The 20,254-nt window shown below is 35.0% G+C and overlaps 4 protein-coding genes across 6 annotated transcripts; all 4 read right to left on the bottom strand.

The window, feature by feature from the left end:
- Positions 1-430: 430 nt before the first annotated feature.
- Positions 431-2,609, bottom strand: LOC108559905 (altered inheritance of mitochondria protein 21-like). 2 transcript variants are annotated; one of them, XM_017917282.1, is made up of 2 exons: positions 2,439-2,609; positions 431-2,101 (listed from the first exon to the last, which is right to left on the bottom strand). In XM_017917282.1, the coding sequence occupies exon 2, from the start codon at positions 2,081-2,083 to the stop codon at positions 698-700; it is 1,386 nt and encodes a 461-aa protein (XP_017772771.1). In that variant the 5' UTR covers positions 2,084-2,101; positions 2,439-2,609; the 3' UTR covers positions 431-697. The 2 variants fall into 2 exon arrangements, with proteins under 2 accessions (XP_017772771.1, XP_017772770.1); XM_017917281.1 differs by having other exon boundaries at positions 432-2,105; positions 2,439-2,608.
- An 812-nt stretch (positions 2,610-3,421) lies between these two features.
- On the bottom strand, positions 3,422-7,962 carry LOC108559910 (RNA polymerase II-associated protein 1-like). 2 transcript variants are annotated; one of them, XM_017917294.1, is made up of 14 exons: positions 7,730-7,962; positions 7,501-7,673; positions 6,966-7,447; positions 6,772-6,900; positions 6,339-6,713; positions 6,040-6,215; positions 5,876-5,978; positions 5,676-5,816; positions 5,394-5,613; positions 5,180-5,337; positions 4,949-5,126; positions 4,365-4,769; positions 3,761-4,312; positions 3,422-3,711 (listed from the first exon to the last, which is right to left on the bottom strand). In XM_017917294.1, exons 1-14 carry the CDS (start codon positions 7,857-7,859, stop codon positions 3,523-3,525), a joined length of 3,411 nt encoding a protein of 1,136 aa, XP_017772783.1. In that variant the 5' UTR covers positions 7,860-7,962; the 3' UTR covers positions 3,422-3,522. The 2 variants fall into 2 exon arrangements, with proteins under 2 accessions (XP_017772783.1, XP_017772784.1); XM_017917295.1 differs by having other exon boundaries at positions 6,049-6,215.
- A 371-nt stretch (positions 7,963-8,333) lies between these two features.
- LOC108559902 (RNA polymerase II-associated protein 1-like) lies at positions 8,334-12,961 on the bottom strand. The gene is made up of 14 exons (XM_017917277.1): positions 12,755-12,961; positions 12,505-12,698; positions 11,954-12,450; positions 11,763-11,894; positions 11,330-11,704; positions 11,110-11,276; positions 10,938-11,040; positions 10,742-10,882; positions 10,291-10,510; positions 10,077-10,237; positions 9,840-10,017; positions 9,266-9,670; positions 8,662-9,213; positions 8,334-8,543 (listed from the first exon to the last, which is right to left on the bottom strand). The coding sequence occupies exons 1-14, from the start codon at positions 12,882-12,884 to the stop codon at positions 8,334-8,336; spliced, it is 3,465 nt and encodes a 1,154-aa protein (XP_017772766.1). The 5' UTR covers positions 12,885-12,961.
- Positions 12,962-15,605: 2,644 nt separating this feature from the next.
- Positions 15,606-19,540, bottom strand: LOC108559908 (mitoferrin-1; the record flags this gene model as incomplete). The annotated part of the gene is given in 3 exon segments (XM_017917287.1): positions 15,606-16,342; positions 17,543-17,891; positions 19,484-19,540. Coding segments are annotated over 3 exon segments (797 nt in total), but the record flags the coding sequence as incomplete, so codon positions are not given.
- Positions 19,541-20,254: the final 714 nt, after the last annotated feature.

Below are 20,254 nucleotides of genomic sequence, written 5' to 3'. Positions count from 1 at the left end.
TATACTTATTTTTCAGTAATAAAATGAACAGTCTGTAACTAAAGGAATGCATGGAAATGAGTCTTTCGGATGTGGTAAAAATGAGTGGCGTGGATAAGAAGAAAGTGTCGTTTATTCATATAAAATTTATTTCCATTTTCACTGAAAACACAAGAAAGTTCATTTACAATATAATAAAGTAATAAAGGTAGAATATATATATTTTTTCATGATTTTTGCAATTATTGCCAATATTTTTTTATATATATATATTAAACATCAATATAATCCGAGAACCGGCGGTCATCAGTCAAATAATTCAAACATATGATACAAGATATTAACTCAAATGAAACAGAAAGAAAATATAGGAAAAAAAAAGAGAAAGAAAAAAATCTTAAATCTAAATAACATTCATTTTTTCTTTAATTTGCGATGAAAGTGATGAACATTTGAAATTATCACTTTCATCATTTAATCCAGGTTACGAATCCTCATGTATATATATAAAATATCTTTTTAAGACGAATTTCATTGCAAAACACCATTATTCGTAAACATTCTTATAAACCATTTCCAACGGATCCGAATAAAAATATTTCGCAAGTCATCAGCTTACATGTAAAAATAATAATATAATGATGAAGGGGCTCATAAAAAGACATGCGTCTTATAAATAAAGATTAAAAATAATAATATGCAGAGTAAATCGCGCGTTTTACATGATTGAGCACCACTTCTTGTCGTGCTGCGACGGCGTCGCTGTGTGGATGGGGATTTCGATCTTACTCAAGTCAGCGCCCTCCAGGATGTCCTGCTTCCTGTAGCCAGTCAACTTTGGTGTGCTTGCTGACACCTCACCGGGCGTGAATTTGCTCTTGATCTTGCTGATAGGACTGGAGATGTACGACATGAATCCAGGATTCGAATCGGTGATCTTAAATCTCTTGGCGCCGTCCGGCGAGTCGCTGCGGCGCGTCTTGCGCTTTGATCCGATCAGCTTCTCTACAGAGGATCTCCTGATTGTGGTAGCTGTGGCAGCGACTTCGCTGTTGATATGTACTGTAGCTCGAGGTGGGGCTGGAATTGGAGGAATGTACTGGTACTTCTCCGCCTTCGACTTGAGCAGTGATCTCCTGTAATCGCCTGTAGATCTGATAGCCCTCCTCGAGGACATTCTGCGTATTGTCTCCACGACGCTCAAATCCTTCGCAGAATTGAGGAAACTGCTCTCATCTGAAACTGTGATGTCGATCTCCCGCGTCAGATCACCTCCAACGTTCACGTGCATGCTCGTCTCCGATTCGAAGGACTCGTTGGTGTCGGTCAGATCAATGTTAACGATGGTCTCGGACTTGTCGTCCGTCGTCTTCTGCGATGAGGAGGATTCCGAGGTCGATTCCTGGCTGTCCGTTGCTTCCGGCGTATCCAGTAGTTCAGAGGGCGTCTTGTCCGAGTCTTTGTCGTCTCCGTTCTGGTCGATCACTGATTTCGGAGTCTTTGGTGTAGGGATGTTGCGGGTCTGCGAACGCCTGGTTCTGCAGCGCGACAACACCGGCGATCCTTTACGCGATTCCGAATCCGAGGCCTCGTCGAACTGCAGCTCCGGATCGACCTCCTCCGTATCGACGATCAAAGGCTCCATTTCGATATCCTCGCTGTTATCCTGTGATGCTTCTTCTGGCGTTGCTGGCACTTCGGTTGCTGTGGCAACAACCTCTTCCTCCTTTTCACTTCCACCATTAACATCTTCAACCTTCTCCTCATCCACTTTATCATCACACTCCACCACCACTACCACTTCATCATTTGCAGGTTTAATCACTTCTTCCTCTGGTTTAATTACATCCTCTATAACTTTAACCTCTTCCTCTGTTTTCTCTTCCATTTCAACATTTGCCTTTTGTGGAGACTTTTTAATATTTAGTGGGGTGTTTGAGCGGCTCCTAGTTTTCATCCTGTCCTCCTCCTTGACGCCATTTTCGCTCTCGAAACCCTTCAGTTCATCATCCTCAGGTTTACTCTCCACCTTCTTCAAGACTGGCGCCTTGAACTCCTCATCCTCAGTCTTCCTGCGAGAGCGTTTCCCATTCTTAGCACTCATTGCACCCCTCTAGTTGATCTATCTAAAACAAGAGCAGAGTAAAATACTGGACTCCAACTGAATAGTTTTAAGGCGCAGCTTGGGGGTCCTTTTAACAAAAACCGCGAAGCATGACATACATCGCGATGCTTCACTATTTGAAGCGTGAAGCGATTAGCATTTGTTTGTAAACATTATCGAGCGAGGAACAATAGTGACAGGAAAGTCATGTTGTAATTGAATATTTGTTTACAAGGTTGAGGACATTTAAAAACTAGTTTGTTGTTATAAAAATAACGGTCTTTTTAAGGAGCGAATCTTGGGACGATTCCATTTCGCGCGCAAATCAATCGAAATCAAATGCAAAATTACTTACATCTCAGGGCAAATTTTTGCTATTCCTTCCCGACCGGAATTCAACGATTTATAAACAATAGCAAACTAGGCTTTTGACCGGCACAGGCGAAGCGTCATGTGTAATCGCAAGATGGAAGAGGTGTTTACCCCGGACGAACGTTACCAACGTGAAGACACAAAATGTACCGTTAAAGAAAGGCCGAATCAATTTAAAAGTCCTTCTAATTATTCAATTAACGTCGCATTCTCAGAAACCAAACGTTTACTTCGAACAGCCAGTTTACTTTCTATCCTAGAAACGCTTATTTACTAAAAAGTTGTTTCATTTCACGTTAGAAATTTAAAAATATGACCTAATTGAAAATATTGATAAGCTATGATAACAATTCGATTAGATTAATTTACATTAACTGGATAAAAAAAATCATAAAATACAATTCGAATAATCTGATATTGATTACAAAGTTTTTTCAGTTAATATCTTTTAATTAACGAATTTCATAATCAAATTAATGCTAGTATTTCGAAGAAAAAAGAGAAAAAAACTAAATTTTATATTATTTTTAGTTACATATCAACAACAGGAGTTGAAGAAATTATATTAATTTGAATTCATTTGGCGCCTAAACTGTTTAATTTATTTGAACTATTTCTTTTCTTATTTATTTGTAAACAACTGAAAAATATATTGAAATATATGATTATTTTAGAATGTTATAAGGGATTAAAGTAACATTAAATACATATTTGTCAAAATTATTATTGAAAAGAAATAATAATTTCAATAAAAAAAATTAACATATTTGGCGGCATAATGTTTGATTCATTTGAACTATTTTTGCGCTCTTTATACTTCTCAACGTCTTTTTGAAACAATATTAAATTATAATCTCAGCATTTATTTTATATTAAAAAAATATCAAAAATATGTATAAATGTATTACAAAAAAAATGCAGAAATCTTACAAAAATAATAATAAATTAACAAACACATTAGTTTTGTAAGATTCTATAACATATAACATGATCACATCTATAATTTTGATTTAAAAAAATATTTTGAAATATATATAATTATCAACATATTTGGATGCATTAGTGAACTAATCAAGATTTTGTTCATTTTCATTAGTGTTTCGTCTAGCAATGTACTTTTTCCAATGGTGTTTGGCAATTTTGTACAAGACCGAATTAGTTCTTATTTTGCCAGAAGCCAACACTCGTTGATAACAATTTAGAAGAGTCACATCTGTTTCCTCTGGCTCCAAAAATGACTCAATAGCTAAGGCCATCTGCAAAAGAGTAACGTACAGACTGACTTTAAAAGTTAATTAAACTTACATCTTTCTCAGTGAGATTGAACACTTGCACGACTCCAGTGTATTCCGACCATAGGGCTTTTCTATATTTGACATCATGCTTCTGGGCGAGAGGAATCAGTACGAAATTACTGAAGAGGATATCACAGTAGCTGACGCCTTCGTACTGCTCCAAGAGTTGCGTGAAGAAGTCTTGGAAGTTGCACAGACCGTGAATGTTTCTTTCAAAATCCAGTGTATCCTCGCTTATGAGTACAGATCTCAGGCACAGCCAAAGTAGATCCCCGACTTCTGGTATTAAAAATAAACTGTCGCTGCCTAAAAAGGTACAGGCAAGTCGGCAGAAGCGTTCGGTACTATCGATCATCGAAGCCAAATTAGGAAAGTACGTCTCGTAGATGTACACCCATCTCAGGCAATTGGTGATGGTGAAGACCAAATCATCTTCGGTGATGTTATTATCTTCATCCTGCTGTTGTGCGTACAGTGTTATGATCGGAGTGTAGATCCAGTCGATCGGAAGAGCATTTCCTATCTTCACATCAAACGATTGCCTCAACGGATTTACTTTCAACTGAAAACGATTACATGACAATAAATTGTATATGTTTACTTCAAGCAAATACCTTTTTCAGGCCTAAAACGTTCATGTAGACGTAAAAGATATCATCGATATTATCCAGGGCAGCTTTCATCGTATCCCTGGTAATATCTTCAGCATCCTCAATGTTCATTATGGCGAGAAAAACGTCCAGCGGATAGAAGTCTGGCGAGAAGATGGCGTTCCTTATTACGTACTCTATGTCCGGTTTTTGCTCTTCGTGGTAAATACTCAAGGTTTTCATCGCTAAGCCATAGCACAATCCTGTGTCGATGCTATTCTGCACTTCGATTGCGATCTTGATGATACTTAAAAGAAGACCGCTCTCCACTCTGGTATACCAATTGCTTGTCAAGTCATATTTGTACGCTTGATTCACTAATTTCAAGTAAAACTGTACGTCTGCATTTGACAGAAATGTGATCATCAACTGAAAGATAATACAAAACTTTAACGATACTTGCCAAGTAACGAATACTTGACATATGCAATATAAAGAATGTGTTATTAAAATAAGCAATGATGATTAAGGCAAGTTACTTATATTACACATAAATATGAAATGAATTAATTATTTCTCAACATTTTGGATAAACTTAATGGATGTACCTTTCTATTCTCGGTAGATTCGACGAAATCTGAAAATACCCGAAGGAATGGTATGCAACTTATCGATTTGAGGACGGGAATGACATGATCTAACGAATTCCAAATCGCAGCCTCAGTGTATTTGAAATTGACACGGCTTTTGTGCGTCTTGTTATTATTTAACAAATTCGATGAAAACCTGAAAACCATTATTGAATTGAAAGTCTAGACTAACAGTTGTTTAATAATCACTGAATGTCCTCGGTGACAAGTTCGAATCCGTACGAACCCACCATATTTTCCGCAATATTGATGAGCCTATCCACCGACATACCAACGGAATTCGGCTTGAACATAATGAAAGTGGTCATGGCCACAAGAACACTAGACACTATTTGCAACTTTCCACACTGAAAACAGACGTTCTTAGTGAACCATTTTTTTTTTTTGGTAATTGCAAACGTACCTTGAATTTTTGCATTTTTTTAAACTGTGTAAACCATTTGGTTACACCCAGATCTAGAAGTAGCTGGTAATAAACTTTAGTAGCGCCGAAGTCATGCTTGGTGACCTCCGATATGAGAATCAGCAGAGACGAGAGATGGGCTTGAACCGTGAGAGGAGATGTTATATCGCTGTTCTTCAGATGGTAATTCAAAAGCTTAAGAAGCACGTGCTGAAAGTCCCTAAATTTCCATTTTCATTAATTCACCAAATAACAATATTATAATTGATTGAAAATCCTCACTTGAATCTGTCTATGGTTAAGCCGTAACGCGCAAACGTTGACCACAGACGAAAAGCTTCGATTTGAAGCATCATTCCTTTCATGTTAGCAAAAAACGCTTCGTTTATCAAATAAGACAGTATGGAATCAACAATCTTGTATCTGAAATCAGTGTTATTAATTAATTAATTAAGAAATTAAATAATTAAAAAAAAACGCACTTGTTAATCATTGCGATTGCGATATTTCTGCTCCTCCCGCTCAGAATTCTAAGAAATTTCAGGGCGTAGGTTGTGGCTTGTCCGTGAGACTTCTTTATATTCTCTAAAATTAACAACAAAAAAACTCGATTAGTGATAAAAATCATCTATTTTCAATGACCGACGTCGAATACTCAGATTCATGATGTCCGGTACGAAATTCGTGATGATGTTTTGCAGAAGACCTTCGCATTCGAAGACTTGCATAACAACGAATTTCGAATCCCTCGCTAATCTAGTCAATATTTCGATCAAATAAATGATGGTTTCCAGGCACGGTTTAACAGTGTTTAAAATGTATCTGCAATTCAAACAATTTTAACAATGATATTATAAATAAATACCCTAATTATTATATGCGCACGAAGATATTGAAATGTTATATATTAACTATAAAATTGTATTTGAAAAAAAAAACACTTACTTAATCCTAATTAGTATATTGGATCTCATAAGGCATTTGATGAGGTTCGTTCTTACTAGCTGCTGATCTTTGATGGTTTTATCATCGGACTTCTCTTCGTTATCGATGGCGAGGATAGGTTGGACCAAGCCCAAACCAAAACTCCACAGATTATCCAAACAGGATTCATCTATTGGATTGTAGAAGAGATTTCGCATCGCCTTGAAGCTAGCGTTCAGAACGGCTAGAGATTTGTTTTCCGCAGATAATCTCAGTACGAAGAACATTTGCTCGATCGGTATCTTGATGACTTCGTCATAGATTCCGGACGCTTCAAGACCGAGGATGTTCGCGATCGTGTTCAAACCAATAAGTTTCTGGTGGTAAACGTTGGACCTGCAAGTCCATCGTCAAATCATCCGGAGATCATTGAATAATCAGTAAACAACATCACCTGCACATTTGGAATAGTTCCTGAAATGTGTAACCCGGTTCATCGCCCTGATGGTACAAAGCACGACCGCGTTCGCAATCGATTATAAAAGCACTGGTAAACGGCAGTAACCATCCGTTGTAATCAAATCTATTTACAAAGAAATAAGTCGATTTTAACAAATGTATTAGTAAAATATAACAATATAACAATACCTGGGTGTGTTATGGGACTCTTTCGTGAGTTTTGGTACGTCGAGGATCTGAAACCAAGTAAGCTTATTGCTTTTCAGCATATCATAGTTCAACCACTTATCGAATTCAGGATCAATTGCGATCTGCAGATCCTCGAACTGTTTGGGATCGCTCGGCTGACACGTTTCACCAGTTTCCTTCGAATGGAGTCTGTTCGACTTCAGAAAAGCTAGTATCGCCGGATCCATCATAGATATAATGTTCTCCCTCTCTTGTATAATCTCCTTTTGCGTCATTCGTGCAAGCAAATCTATGTTGTCGAAATGAATCAGCTCCCTTTCAAAACTACTTATTACACTGCTTAAACCAGGCCGAGTTATTGCAATGTTTCTTTTCTGCGGATCAAAATCAGCCCATTTCAATACATTTGGCGTAGTCTCTGGTGTAGTTTCTAGCTTTTTCATCTGTGAAAATATATTTCCTCCGCCGGTTGATAGTGTGACCTAATCATCTATTACCAAATGAATAATACACTCAACAAATAATTACAACATACATCACGTCTCATGGGAGGTGGAAATCCTGAGGCCGCTGTAAATTTGAATTTACCAGGTGGTCTCTTAAAAGAAATCCTTTCATTGCCATTCTTCGGGATATCCATGGAGCCGTTATCCAAACCCACTGAGATTTCATCAGAAGATTCACCTGTACTTTCTTCTTTCTTTTTTTCTGCAATTTAAGTTATTTAGTCCATGCAGTTTACTTTCTGTAAGCTAGAAATATACCTGGTTTTTCGTATGCAGATACCACTATTGATGCTAACTTTATCTTTTTTGCTGCTATATGCTTGTAGAATTCTTCCTGCAGCCTCAGCAGATCTCTGTGGGTTTCACCTGGATTCGGTTTTTGATACATTTTTATTAACAAAATAGTTTTCAACGAGTTTAAAAACGAATTTACAAACTATCACAACTTTACACAAAATTGATGTGAACAATCCAGCAACGCGTTCGACAATAGTGCAAGTTATTGTATATCGCGTTTATCATAAACAAAAATGTTTTGTGCTAAAATTTACAATGATTTTTTACTTACTTATTTATAAAATAACAGTAATTTTTTACAATTTAAGTTGACTTTTTAACATTTCTCCACTAATTGAAATGCACATAAGTTTAATTGATATTGTTTAACTAATTTTCCTAGTTAGATATAAATATTGTGTGAAAAAATAAGATTTTTTTATCTACATTTGAAAAAAAAATCTTAGAACTCTTAAGAAGTAGAGTAACTGCAACTTAAATATATATTCAAATTGTATAAATCTAATGATTAGGAAAACACAATTATTTTTAATATAAAAATAAGAAAACTAAGTTTATTTAGATTTTATTGTACAATATTTTTATTCTCCATTTCGAAGGTACTTTCATTTAGCATATTTCGTCGAGCATGAAATTTTTGCACATGGTGTTTAGCAATTTTGTAGAAGACCGAATGAGTCCTAATATTATGAGTGCGCAACGCTTGTGCGTAACAACGCAGAAGAGACATATCCGTTTCCTCCGGCTCCAAAAATGACTCAATAGATAGGACGATCTGCAAAAGAGCAACGCATATTCAATGTTATACTTATTTAAGAACACACAAAGTATACATAGATGAAGAAAATGGAGGTAAAAAATGCAATTCATTTGATTGAATTAAATAAACTTACATCTTTCTCAGTGAGATTGAAAACTTGCACGATTCCGGCGTATTCCGACCACACGGTTTTCCTGTACTTGACATTGTGCTTTTGGGCGAGAGGAATCAATACGAAATTACCGAAGAGGGCATCACCGTAGCTGACGCCCAGGTATTGCTCCAACAGTTGCGTGAAGAAGTCTTGGAAGTTGCACAGACCGTGAATGTTTCTTTCAAAATTCAGTTGATCGCCAATCTTGAGTACAGATTTTAGACAGAGTTCAAGCAGATTCTTCACATCTGGTATTAAGAATAAACTGTCGCTGCCCAGGAAGGTGCAGGCAAGTCGACAGAAGCGATCGGTAGTATCGATCATAATGGCCAAACTAGGAAAATATGTCTCGTAGATGTACACCCATCTCAGGCAATTGGTGATGATGAAGACCTGATCATCTTTGGTAATGGTATTCTGTTCCTCTTGCTGATTCGAGTAAAGTATTATGATCGGGCTGTAGATCCAGTCGATTGGAAGAGCATTTTCCATATTCACATCAACCGATTGCCACAACGGATTCACTTTCAACTGAAAGCGATTACATTAATATAAATTGGATATGTTTACGCGAAGCAAATACCTTCTTCAGGCCCAAAACGTTCATGTAAACGTTAAAGATATCATTGATGTTATCTAGTGCAGATTTCAACGTTTCCTTGCTAGGATCTTCCGCATCCTCAATGTCCATTCTGGCAAGAAAAACGTCCGGCGGATAGAATTCCGGCGAGAAGATGGCGTGTTTTAACACGTACTCGACGTCCGGTTTCTGATCTTCGTGGTAAATGCTCAAAGTCTTCATCGCTAAGGCATAGAAGAATCCTGTGTCGATGCTATTCTGCACTTCGATCGCCATCTTCAGGATGCTTAAAAGAAGACCGCTCTCCACTCTCGTATACCAATTGCCTGTCAAGTAATACTTGTTCGCCTGCTTCACTTGTCGCAAGTAAAGAAGTACGTTATCATTTGACAGAAATTTGATCATCAACTGAAAGATAATATAGAAATTTAACGATCAGTGCACGATACTTGCCAAGTAACAAATACTTGACATATAAAGACCATGAATGTGTGAAATAAGCAATTGAGTCTAGGATGCTTGACAAATTACATAAATGAAACACATAAGGAATGAACTTTTGTTATTGAAGTTTTACCTTCTTATTTTTGGTAGACTCGACGAAATCTGAAAATACCCGAATGAAGGGTATGCAGCTGTTCGGTTTAAAGACGGGAACGACGTGATCCGAACAATTCCAAACCGCAGCTTCAGTGTACTTAAAATTAGCACCGCATTTGTGCGTCTCATAATTATTTAACACGTTCGAAGCCGATCTGAAAACCATTAAAAAAAATAAATTCAAAGTCAAGACTAACACTTGTGTAATAATCACTGAATATCTTTTGTGACAAGATTGAATCCGTGCGAATCCATCATCTTTTCCGCAAAATTGATGAGCACATCTACTGACATATCAACGGAGCTCGGTTTGTTGGACATGACGAAATTGGTCATGGCTACAAGAAAACTGGACACTATTTGCAACTTTCCACACTGAAAACAGACGTTCTTAATGATCCATTTGTCTTTGGTATTTACAAACATACCGTGAATTGTTGCATCGTTGTAAACTGCGTTAACCATTTGGTTACACCCAGATCGAGCAGTAGCTGATAATAAACTTTAGTAGCGTCGAAGTCATGTTTGGCGACCTCCGATATGAGAATCAGCAGAGACGAGACATGGGCTTGAACCGTGTAGGAAGATGTATGATCGCTGTTCTTCAGATGATAATCCAAAAGTTTATAAAGCACGTGTTGAAAGTCCCTACAAACGTTAATCAATTCGTGTGATGTTTTTTACACTATAAAACTGTTACTTTTCATTTTGCAATAATAATTATTAAAATTGTTAAAAAAATACGTTTTTTACCTCCAAATGGACTTATACCACTCTTTTTAATAGCAAATAAGTCCACTTTTAGAAAAAGAATAGTTAATGGTAATTTTAGTAAATACCACTTTCACAAATAACAATATTATTAATTAATATCCTTACTTGAATCTGTCCAAGGTTAAGCCGTAACGCGCTAAGCTTGACCACAGACGAAAAGCTTCGATTTGAAGCTTCATTCCGTTCACGTTAGCAGAAATTGATTCGTTTGATAAATAAGACATTATGGAATCAAGAATCTTGTACCTGAAAATAGTGTTATTATTTAATTAATTAATGTAATAATTAAAACAGAACGCACTTGTCAATCAACTGAATTGCGATTTTTCTGCTCCCCGCGCTCAGGACTCTAAGAAATTTGAGGGCCTGGGTTAAGGGTTGTCCGTAAGAATTCGTTAGATTCTCTAAAATAAAATAAAAACAACTTGCTTAGTGAAATAAAGCATTGATTTTCAATGACCGAAGTTGAATACTCAGATTCGTGATGTCCGGAGCAAAATTCGTGATGACGCTTTGCAGAAGACCATGGCATTCGTAGACTTGCATCATAACGAAATTGGAATCTCTCGCTAATCTGGTCAGTATTTCCATCAAATAACTGACGGTTTCCAGGCACGGTTTTACAGTGATTAAAATATACCTGCAAAACAAAATATTAAAAAAAGACTGATTATTAGAAGGAAAAGATCATACCTAATCCTAATTACTATATCAGTTCTAGTAAGGCATTTGATTAGATTCGTTTCGACTAGCTGCTGATCGTTGACGGTTTTATCATCTAACTTCTCTTCGTTATCGATGGCTAGGATAGGTTGGATCAAGCCCAAACCGAAACTCCACAGATTATCCAAACAGGTCTCATCTATCGGATGGTAGATGAGACTTCGCATCGCCTTAATGCTGGCGTTCAGAATGGCTGGTGTATTATCATCCAAAGAGAATCTCAAGACAAAGAAGATTTGCTCGATCGGTATCTCGATCACTTCGTCGTAGATTCCGGACGATTGAAGGACGAGGATGTTCGCGATCGTGTTCAAAGCGACGATTTTCTGCTGGTTAACGTTGGACCTGCAAGTCCATCGTCGAATCATCCAGAAATCGTTTAATAATCAGTAAACAAAATCACCTGCTCAGTTGGAATAATTCCTGCAAGGTGTAACCAGGTCTTCCCGGTTCTTCGCCGTGATGGTACAATGAACGATTGCTTTCGGTCATACCATCATTGGTAAACGGTAGCAACCATCCATTGAAATCAAATCTAAAAAATAAGACCAATTTAATCAATTTTAACAAATGTTTATTAAAATATACTAATACCTGGCTTCGTATAGGGAATCTTTCGTGATTTTTGGTACGTCCACATTCTGTATCCAGGCTAGCTTATTTGTTTCCAGCACATCAAAGTTCAACCACTTGTCGGATTCCGGTTGATCTAAAATCTCCATCGCGCTCTGCAAATCCTCGAAGCTCAAACCTTCGACGGGTTTGTTCTGTTTGGCAATGCTCGGCTGCCGCGTTTCAACAGTTTCCTTCCTATGAAATCTCTTCGACTTCATAAACGCCAGTATCGCCGGATCCAAAGTGGACATAAGCTTCTCCCTCTCAGCCAGAATCTCCTCCTCTGTCATTTGACTCATCAAATCCATGTTTTCTTGATCAATCTGCTTCTTATCAACCTTGTTTATTACTTTGCTGGAACCAGGCTGATTTATTTCAATATTTCTTTTCTTCTGATCATTATCTGCACATTTCATTTCTTTTAACTTATTCATCTGCTGTCTGAATATACTTCCTTCACCTGTTGACAATGTGGTCTAATCTAATCAATTACCAAACAAATAATACACTCAACAATAAATTCAACATACATCACGTCTCTTTGCTATGGGGAATCCAGTGGCCTGTGAAAATTTGAAATTGCAACCACTGCGAGGTACCTTAAAAGAAGTCCTTTCAATGATAGGACCCACTTTGAAATTCTTAGGGATATCTGTGAAGGCGTCACCCAAACGTTCTGGGATTTCTTCAGCAGATTCACCTGGACTTTCTACTTCCATTCTTTCTGCAATTTAAATTATTAAGCCTATCCATTTTGCGTTCTGTAACCTAGAAATATACCTGATTTTTCGTATCCAGATACCACAGTCGCTGCTACCTTTATCTTTTTTGCTGCCTTATCTTTGTTGAATTCTTCCTGCAGCTTCAGCAGATTTTCCTCACTTTTACTTGGCTTCAATGTTTGATACATATTTATTAATAAAATTGTTTTCTACGAGTTTAAAAACGAATCACAACTTTACACAATATTATGATCATGACCACTTCTAAACCAGGCAACCAAAGACTCTGTGTTAGCAACTTGTTTACAAACGTGTAAAATATTGCATATCACGAACAAATAATTTAACTAAAGCAATTATTTCCATAACTATATCCATTAAATTTGCTTGATTCAAAATTAAATAACTTTTAATTTAAATTATTTTACTAATTTTCTTATTTAGATCCAACAATTATCATTTATCCATTAGACAATTGCTATACGTAAAATAACAAAAGTGGTCTTGATATCTTAATGGTAGATTTACTAAAAATCTCTCTCTTTTAACATAAAACTGTTTCAATGCATTTTATGTTATAACTCGACAAAAATTGTTGGATTTTATTGATTCTTATCACGTAGAACTAAAATAATTAAAAAAAAAATGAATATTAATTTAGTTTTGTAATGGAAATATATCAAATTGTACAAATCCAATGATTAGGAAAACATAAATTGAAACAGATTCGAGTAGTAGTAATAATAATTTCGTTATTTTTAATATAAAAACAAGAAATCTACGTTTATTTAGAAAATAGTCGATGTTCATTTTTATTGTACAAGATTTTTGTCCTCTCATTTTCGAAGGTACTTTCGTTCTCAGCCATACGAAACAAAACACAAAAGCACATATTTCCCAAACCACTCGGATTCACCGACGCAATTTTCAATGGGGCAGAACAGTTACCTTCCAGGAATTAAAAAGAAAAAAAACGGGATTCCAAAAGAGAAATAAGATAAAAATATATATAGACTAAAATTAAGGAACAAACTTACAGAATACAGTAACAAATTGAACGAATACAGTGGATCGTAAATAAGACGACTAAACGATTTTCGGTTTTATTTCGCCAATAACGATTATCATCATCATCATCATATATAAATAATAAAATTAAGAAAGAACAAAACAATAAGAAAAACCATAGAATCAATATTGTAACATAATTTTTATTGTTTTTTTTTTTATTTATTTAATATATAATATAATTTTTTTTTTAAATAAAGAATAGGTTTTTACTTTTTCCAACACTCTTTCTTTTTTTTTATCATCTTCATCATCATCATCTTCATCGTATCATCTCCATCTCGTATTTTGCTTTTCGTTCTTTTATTTATTTATATATTTTTTTTCATTTCAATATTTTACAAAAACAAAAATATATATGACACAAACTTAAAGACTATCTACAAATTAGTGACAAGGTCCCTTATCACAAAAAAAAAATATGCTCGGTGGACTTGGCCGAGAAGCCGGACGATTCGCGATGATCCGCGCGCTAAAAATTAGAAGGAAACAACTGAAATCGCATTACTACAAAACAAAATAATAATAAACAAAAGATAATAATAATAATACGGCAAATTGCTGTGATTGTAAACAAAATAAGATAGCAACCAAAAGAACAAAGTGCCGATCGTTCCGGTTTGCGTCCACGGCCCACCTCGCATAATCATCATAATTACTTTTTTTTTGTTTTTCCTTCCATTCCTTTAAAATAAAAGTTACACGAATATGATAGTACTTCCATCTGAACGAAGTCAATATCATACAGAAAATTGTCGATAAGGACTTTATCACAGCCAAAAAATGTCTCATTTACATGGTATCATTAAATATATTTATATATATATAAGTGTGTGTGTGTTGTTTAATAATATATATATATACTCCTCTATCGTCGTTACAAGCAGTTCTTAAATTTGCTTGAAGAGAAGAGTGAAAACAGAGAAAAAAAAATAGGAGACAAACTGCAAAAAAATGAACAAGCAAACAAATAACATAATTCCACTGTTGGGATTGAAGAAAATGAACGATTCGATAACAAAATTAATAAGTTCAAGGAAAACCTCAGTGTTTCAACAATCGGCGTGTTGCGAAAGACACGACCTTTTTTTTTCTTACTCCTTTCTTTTTTACCTATTTTGTCCCCACTTTTCCTTTTTTGAACATTCTTCGTTTCTTCCAGAAGAAACAAACAAACAAACAAAAAATCGCCCCCCCACTAACAATATAACTCGTTCTCTACACAGTTAATATATATATAGTATTATTAAAAAAAAATAGTAATATAGTTTATAAATCAGTGGAAGTAAAATCTATCATATGCTACGAGTCACCACCAACGACAATCGACAAAAGGAAAGCAAATCGGGATTTTCCTTTCCGTTCCATCCCTCGACGCACCAACAATTTCGCTTCTGCATTTATACACAAGGATATTTTTTGTTTTGCTCTTTTCTTTTTAATACCGAATAACAAACAAATGAAATAATAATAATAATAGACAACATTCAACAGCTTTTGCTTTCACATTTTTTCTTCTTTTTTTTTTTTTTTGATATTTGTACAAATATATACATTTACATATAACTACGATTAACTTTATTAACTCCATCGAATTCTCGCAACGAAGAAACGCACCTACTGATATTTATATATTTTATAATTTCTTTAAATTATTATCAACATTACTTGCAAATTGAAATTGTTAGGAGAGAAAAAACAAAACTAATTGATTTTTTGTACCACGCGAAATGTGATGTACCTTTCGTCGACGAAAGCGATACAACAACAAAAGAAAGGCCGTATTTTCCGTTTCTTCAAGCAGAAAACGCTGCAAATTTTCTTAACCGTTGTTGTTTTTTAACATTAATTTCTTTTTTAAACTGAAATTTTCACGGTGGAGGCCTAAGACGACGAAAGCAAGAGATTCGAACTTTTCTACAAACATCTCAAAAAATTTCCAATAAATTAATATTCGACTGCTTATTTCTTTTTGTTTTGTTGATCTAAAACGGATGACGATTTTATGATTGTGGTTGTTGTGTGTTCTCATTAAATTCGGGGGTGGAAAGAACGTTGTGAAAGGTGTTTGCGTGTGTATTCAAAGGGTGACCGTAGGATGGATATTTCGTTATTGGTAAAACAATTATATTTTTGCTTTGCTTCGCTTCGGGGGTGTGTTAACTAGGTAATACTTCTGACTCGCAACTAGGTGTGAGTGATGTCGAGTATCGTGGAGTCTTTCCTCCTGTTAAAACTGGAATCGGCCGAGGTATGCATGGTGTTGAAGGACAGGGAACCGTACAGGCCGGCGCCGGACATCGCCGGGATCTCTCGGGCCTTCAGGTTGATCTTCTCGGTCGAGGGGGTCAGAGATTGCTGCTGCTTCTCTGAATCCCTGCTCATGTTGCTACCAACGCTTCCGTCGTCCTCGGCGAAGACCGTGCTTGGAGGAACGACCAGTCTGACCTCCTCCAAGCGCGCGTTTCCAAGGATGTACTTGAAGAACTCGTACGTCGACCAGCAGATCGCAGTTGCAGGCATCTGGTACATGATGCGTGCCTGCATTCCCCTGAAGAAGCCGGCAAAACCGCCTAACCTGAAACCAAAAGTAGAAACATATAAGATTCACGAGTAATATAAGATCAACATTAAGAGTACTACTTTTAGACATATTAATTTTACAAAAATCGTTATAAAAATCTGCAATAAATAATTGAAATTTAAAGATTAAAACAAAAATAAAATTTTTATAAAAAAAATTGAAAAATATTGTAAAAATATTTTGATTCCAATAAGAAAATGTCTTAATCGGTTCGAAACAAAATCCCGACAGTGTTAAAATCCCGACAATTTATAATCTCAAATTATAACTGTATACCTTAATTTCCTGTATGAAGATTGCCAAAATCTGCTAAAATTTTCATAATGTCGGAATTATGGTTGTCGGAATTTCAATATAGAACTCTTTTTAATATAACAATAGTTAAGGAATTTTCATTAATAATGTCTCTTGTTCAGATGTTTTATCTAATTGTCGATCACCAAAAATTACTTTTTCGTTGCTTAGAAACTAACGTCTAGTAACGAGTAGAGGATTTGAGTTGTCTTCATGACAATCACAGTTTACTTGCTTGTTGATCGTTAGGTGAATGTAGAATTTCTTTGATTTCTATCAACAAATACAAAAATAAATTGGTAATAGAAACTGCAAAAATAGAATTTTACATTTTCAAAATTCAATCATAGAAAATGAAAGATGACTAACATTTTTCATAACACACGCATGCTCAAAGCCAATCAATTTATAGAAGTACTTAACAAAAGTGGAAACGAGAAAGCGATGAAAGACTTTTGCTTTGAATGAAATAAATGGAAAATATGAACGTAACTAACATGATTTTAATGATATCATATCAACTTGTAGAAATTGTTGAATTTTGTCAACAAATCAAACAAGAATTTCTAGACAACTGAATCAGACATCGAGATTCATCTTTTGACATACCAACCAAATTAAAGGGACATTCCCGGATATTTTCTAATTATAATGCGTGTACCACCGATCCTCAAAAACGAAGACGAAATATAAGAAAGTTTACAGACATTTTCAAAAAAAAATGTTGAAAAAGTATAAGTTGAAGATTCTAGTGAATTTGTGTTAATGATCCTTGAAAAACAAATATTGAAGTTGTCGGAAATAAAGATTTTTTTAGAAAAGAATGATGACTTATTAAAAAATCTAATAGAAATGTTCAAAATTCAGATGAGACGTAAAGTCATTGTCATATCTCCTCACCTATAGACTGTTTTCATGGCATTCCTCATGCCTTTTATGCTACCGACTTGCTGGGTGTTGAGCAACGTCTTGCAGACGTCCAACGGTGTGGTGATTGCTGAGGCCACGGCACCTGCCAAGGCACCGCTGGTCATGTGAGCCGTCGGATTGTACTTGTGCTCCTTGTTGGTCACCTTCTGCGCGAATTCGTACACCATGAAGTGGATGCTCTGGAACGGCACGTTCATCGTCAGTTGGGTGGAGTAAGACCGGTAGAACGCCCTCGGTCCCTCCGTATGGTACACCTTCATCAGACAATGCATCACGGATTTGTATGGTGAATTCAACATCTGCATCCTCTGCTTCACAACTAAAAGAAGAAAAAAAGAAACAACGGTAAGAACAGAACACGTTAATTAAATGGACGCATTCATTATTCAATTATCCGATTACAGCGTTTCCCAAAGGATAACTTCTTTCATTTACTCTCTAAATACACAATAGAGGTAAACGTCGTTTTGCGACGGTTCGATTTACGCCGATTCACAATAACGCCGCTGTGAAATAACGCTTCTTAATTGCAGATTTTACACTTATATAGAACTAAACCCTATAGTTACCTCACTGTAAATATGGGTTCATTTTACGCCGATTCGATTTGCGACGGCTTGATACCTTTATAAAAAGAACACATTAAAACAATACTGAAAACTATTAAAATTAAGTAAATTCTACTCAAATTTTTATGTTAATGTATTTTTTATAAGAATTTTTCAAAATTTATGATTTATTAATTAAATACAAAATGTATATTGTTAAATTTTAATTTTTGTCTTCAACTTCAACGAAACCATTGAAATCTTCACAAACCGTGCAAAAGAAAGTGTTTATTTGTTCGATTACGACACCAAAACGTTACACAAGATATTAGTGAACGTAAATTTCGTATGAAACTTTTATATTTTATATAAAACTTTTATACAATATTTCATATAAATGAAACACTCGATGATATTCAATATTTTCCATCCACTTCAAAAAACAAAATACAAATGAAGAGAAAATGAACAAAAACCATTGTGCTTTTTGATATGCACGCACATATACCCATCAGCGGCATCAAATTCAAGCGTAAATGTATTTTCCAACTGAAAATTAAAAAAAAAGTAATCGCAAACGCATTTCCAGTTGAATCCAATTTTCGTCTCGTGTAGCTTTTAATTACAACGTATCGATTTTACTAATCAAAAGCTTTTTAAATTATGTAAACTAAATCTATTCGAAAACAAATGACAATAAAATAGGGATTTGTAACATTATGTCACCAAATTTACATTCAATTATTATTGTAATTTTAGAAATAAATTATTTATAAACTAATTACATTATACATAAAGCAACTATAATAAAAATATTCTAACAAATAAAGAAATTATAAGATTCAAATCAATATTTTATTTGATATTCGAACTAATTATTATATAATATTTGCATATTTACGGGTAGTTCAAATGCATTAACGACGAGCATTTACTCTAGTGTAAAACGGACTTAATCCATATTATATAAAATGCTCATAGAGTTATTTATTTAATACATCATAAGTTATTAAATTTTACATTTTAAGAACTTTATTTTGTTTATGTTAATAAATCATTTTAAAAAGGATAACTTTGATCTCAAATTTGTATTTTCTAATGTTGAGTTTCCCTAATTAATGTATAGTAAAATTCTTGATATTAATTATTACTAAAATTAATTAACACTTAAATATGAAAATTATCACTAATAGTACACACTTCTACTTATACAGAAAATGAGTATTGTGTACGGTACTTACTCGTAACTTATCAAACTACTAGCTTAAACAACCAATGTATGCAATTATTGTATAAATTTAAATAAACCTTGTTATTTAATGTCGAGTAGCGATGTAAACTGTATATAAAAAAATAAACATACCTTCGGCAGGATTCATAATGCCATCGTGTAATAACGTCGATATACATCCGGAAAGACCTGAAAAAAGAACGCAAATGTCAATAAGATCAAGGCAAACGCGACAATCGTTGTGCAGTGCGCGCACAAGAATCAAAACAAACGTTTTCAACCGAAAGTAAACAACTGTTTCGTCGCTCGAACATACACAACACGAAAATTTGCAGGTAATTTGAAAGGGGAAACAGTTTCCAATTTTACGTCGTGTTTAGTTTCCTAGACAACAACGTTGTTAGGGATGAAAAGAGCGGGATTTGAAAAAAAAGCTTTGTCCTCCCTCGCGCAAAGGACGTTTGCTAGTGCATCCAACAAATGATGTGACATTACGCACAGACTGGAATTAATTTAAAGCCTTCGTTATATTCGAATAACTGTTGTCCCTTTGCATTTATAGTAATAACCGACTGCAAATTAATACCAATTACTTTGATATTTTCCACCCGATTAAGATGAATATCAGTAAATCTATACTAAATGGGATTCAAATTATGCAAATCTTGTAATATTAATTATAATAGTGATTGGTGACGCCATCTATACGTACCAATGAAAGCTTTGTTGTATTTCATCAAACTAGTGCATGTTTTGAGTATTTATGATATAGCAACAATTTCAGTTGGTAAACATGCCACAAGTACTTGACCAATTTGTCAAATAGAAATAAGTACTTGCCTTTAGAGACATCAATTTACAAGTAGAAAACATGACGAGAATTCGCAAGTATTAAAAAATTCC

The sequence above is a fragment of the Nicrophorus vespilloides genome, unplaced genomic scaffold, assembly GCF_001412225.1.
Source record: "Nicrophorus vespilloides isolate i.1.1-1 unplaced genomic scaffold, Nicve_v1.0, whole genome shotgun sequence".
In the NCBI taxonomy this organism is placed as follows: Eukaryota; Metazoa; Arthropoda; class Insecta; order Coleoptera; family Silphidae; genus Nicrophorus; species Nicrophorus vespilloides.
Note: the sequence above shows the minus strand (reverse complement) of the source record. Positions and strands in the feature narration are given on the sequence as shown.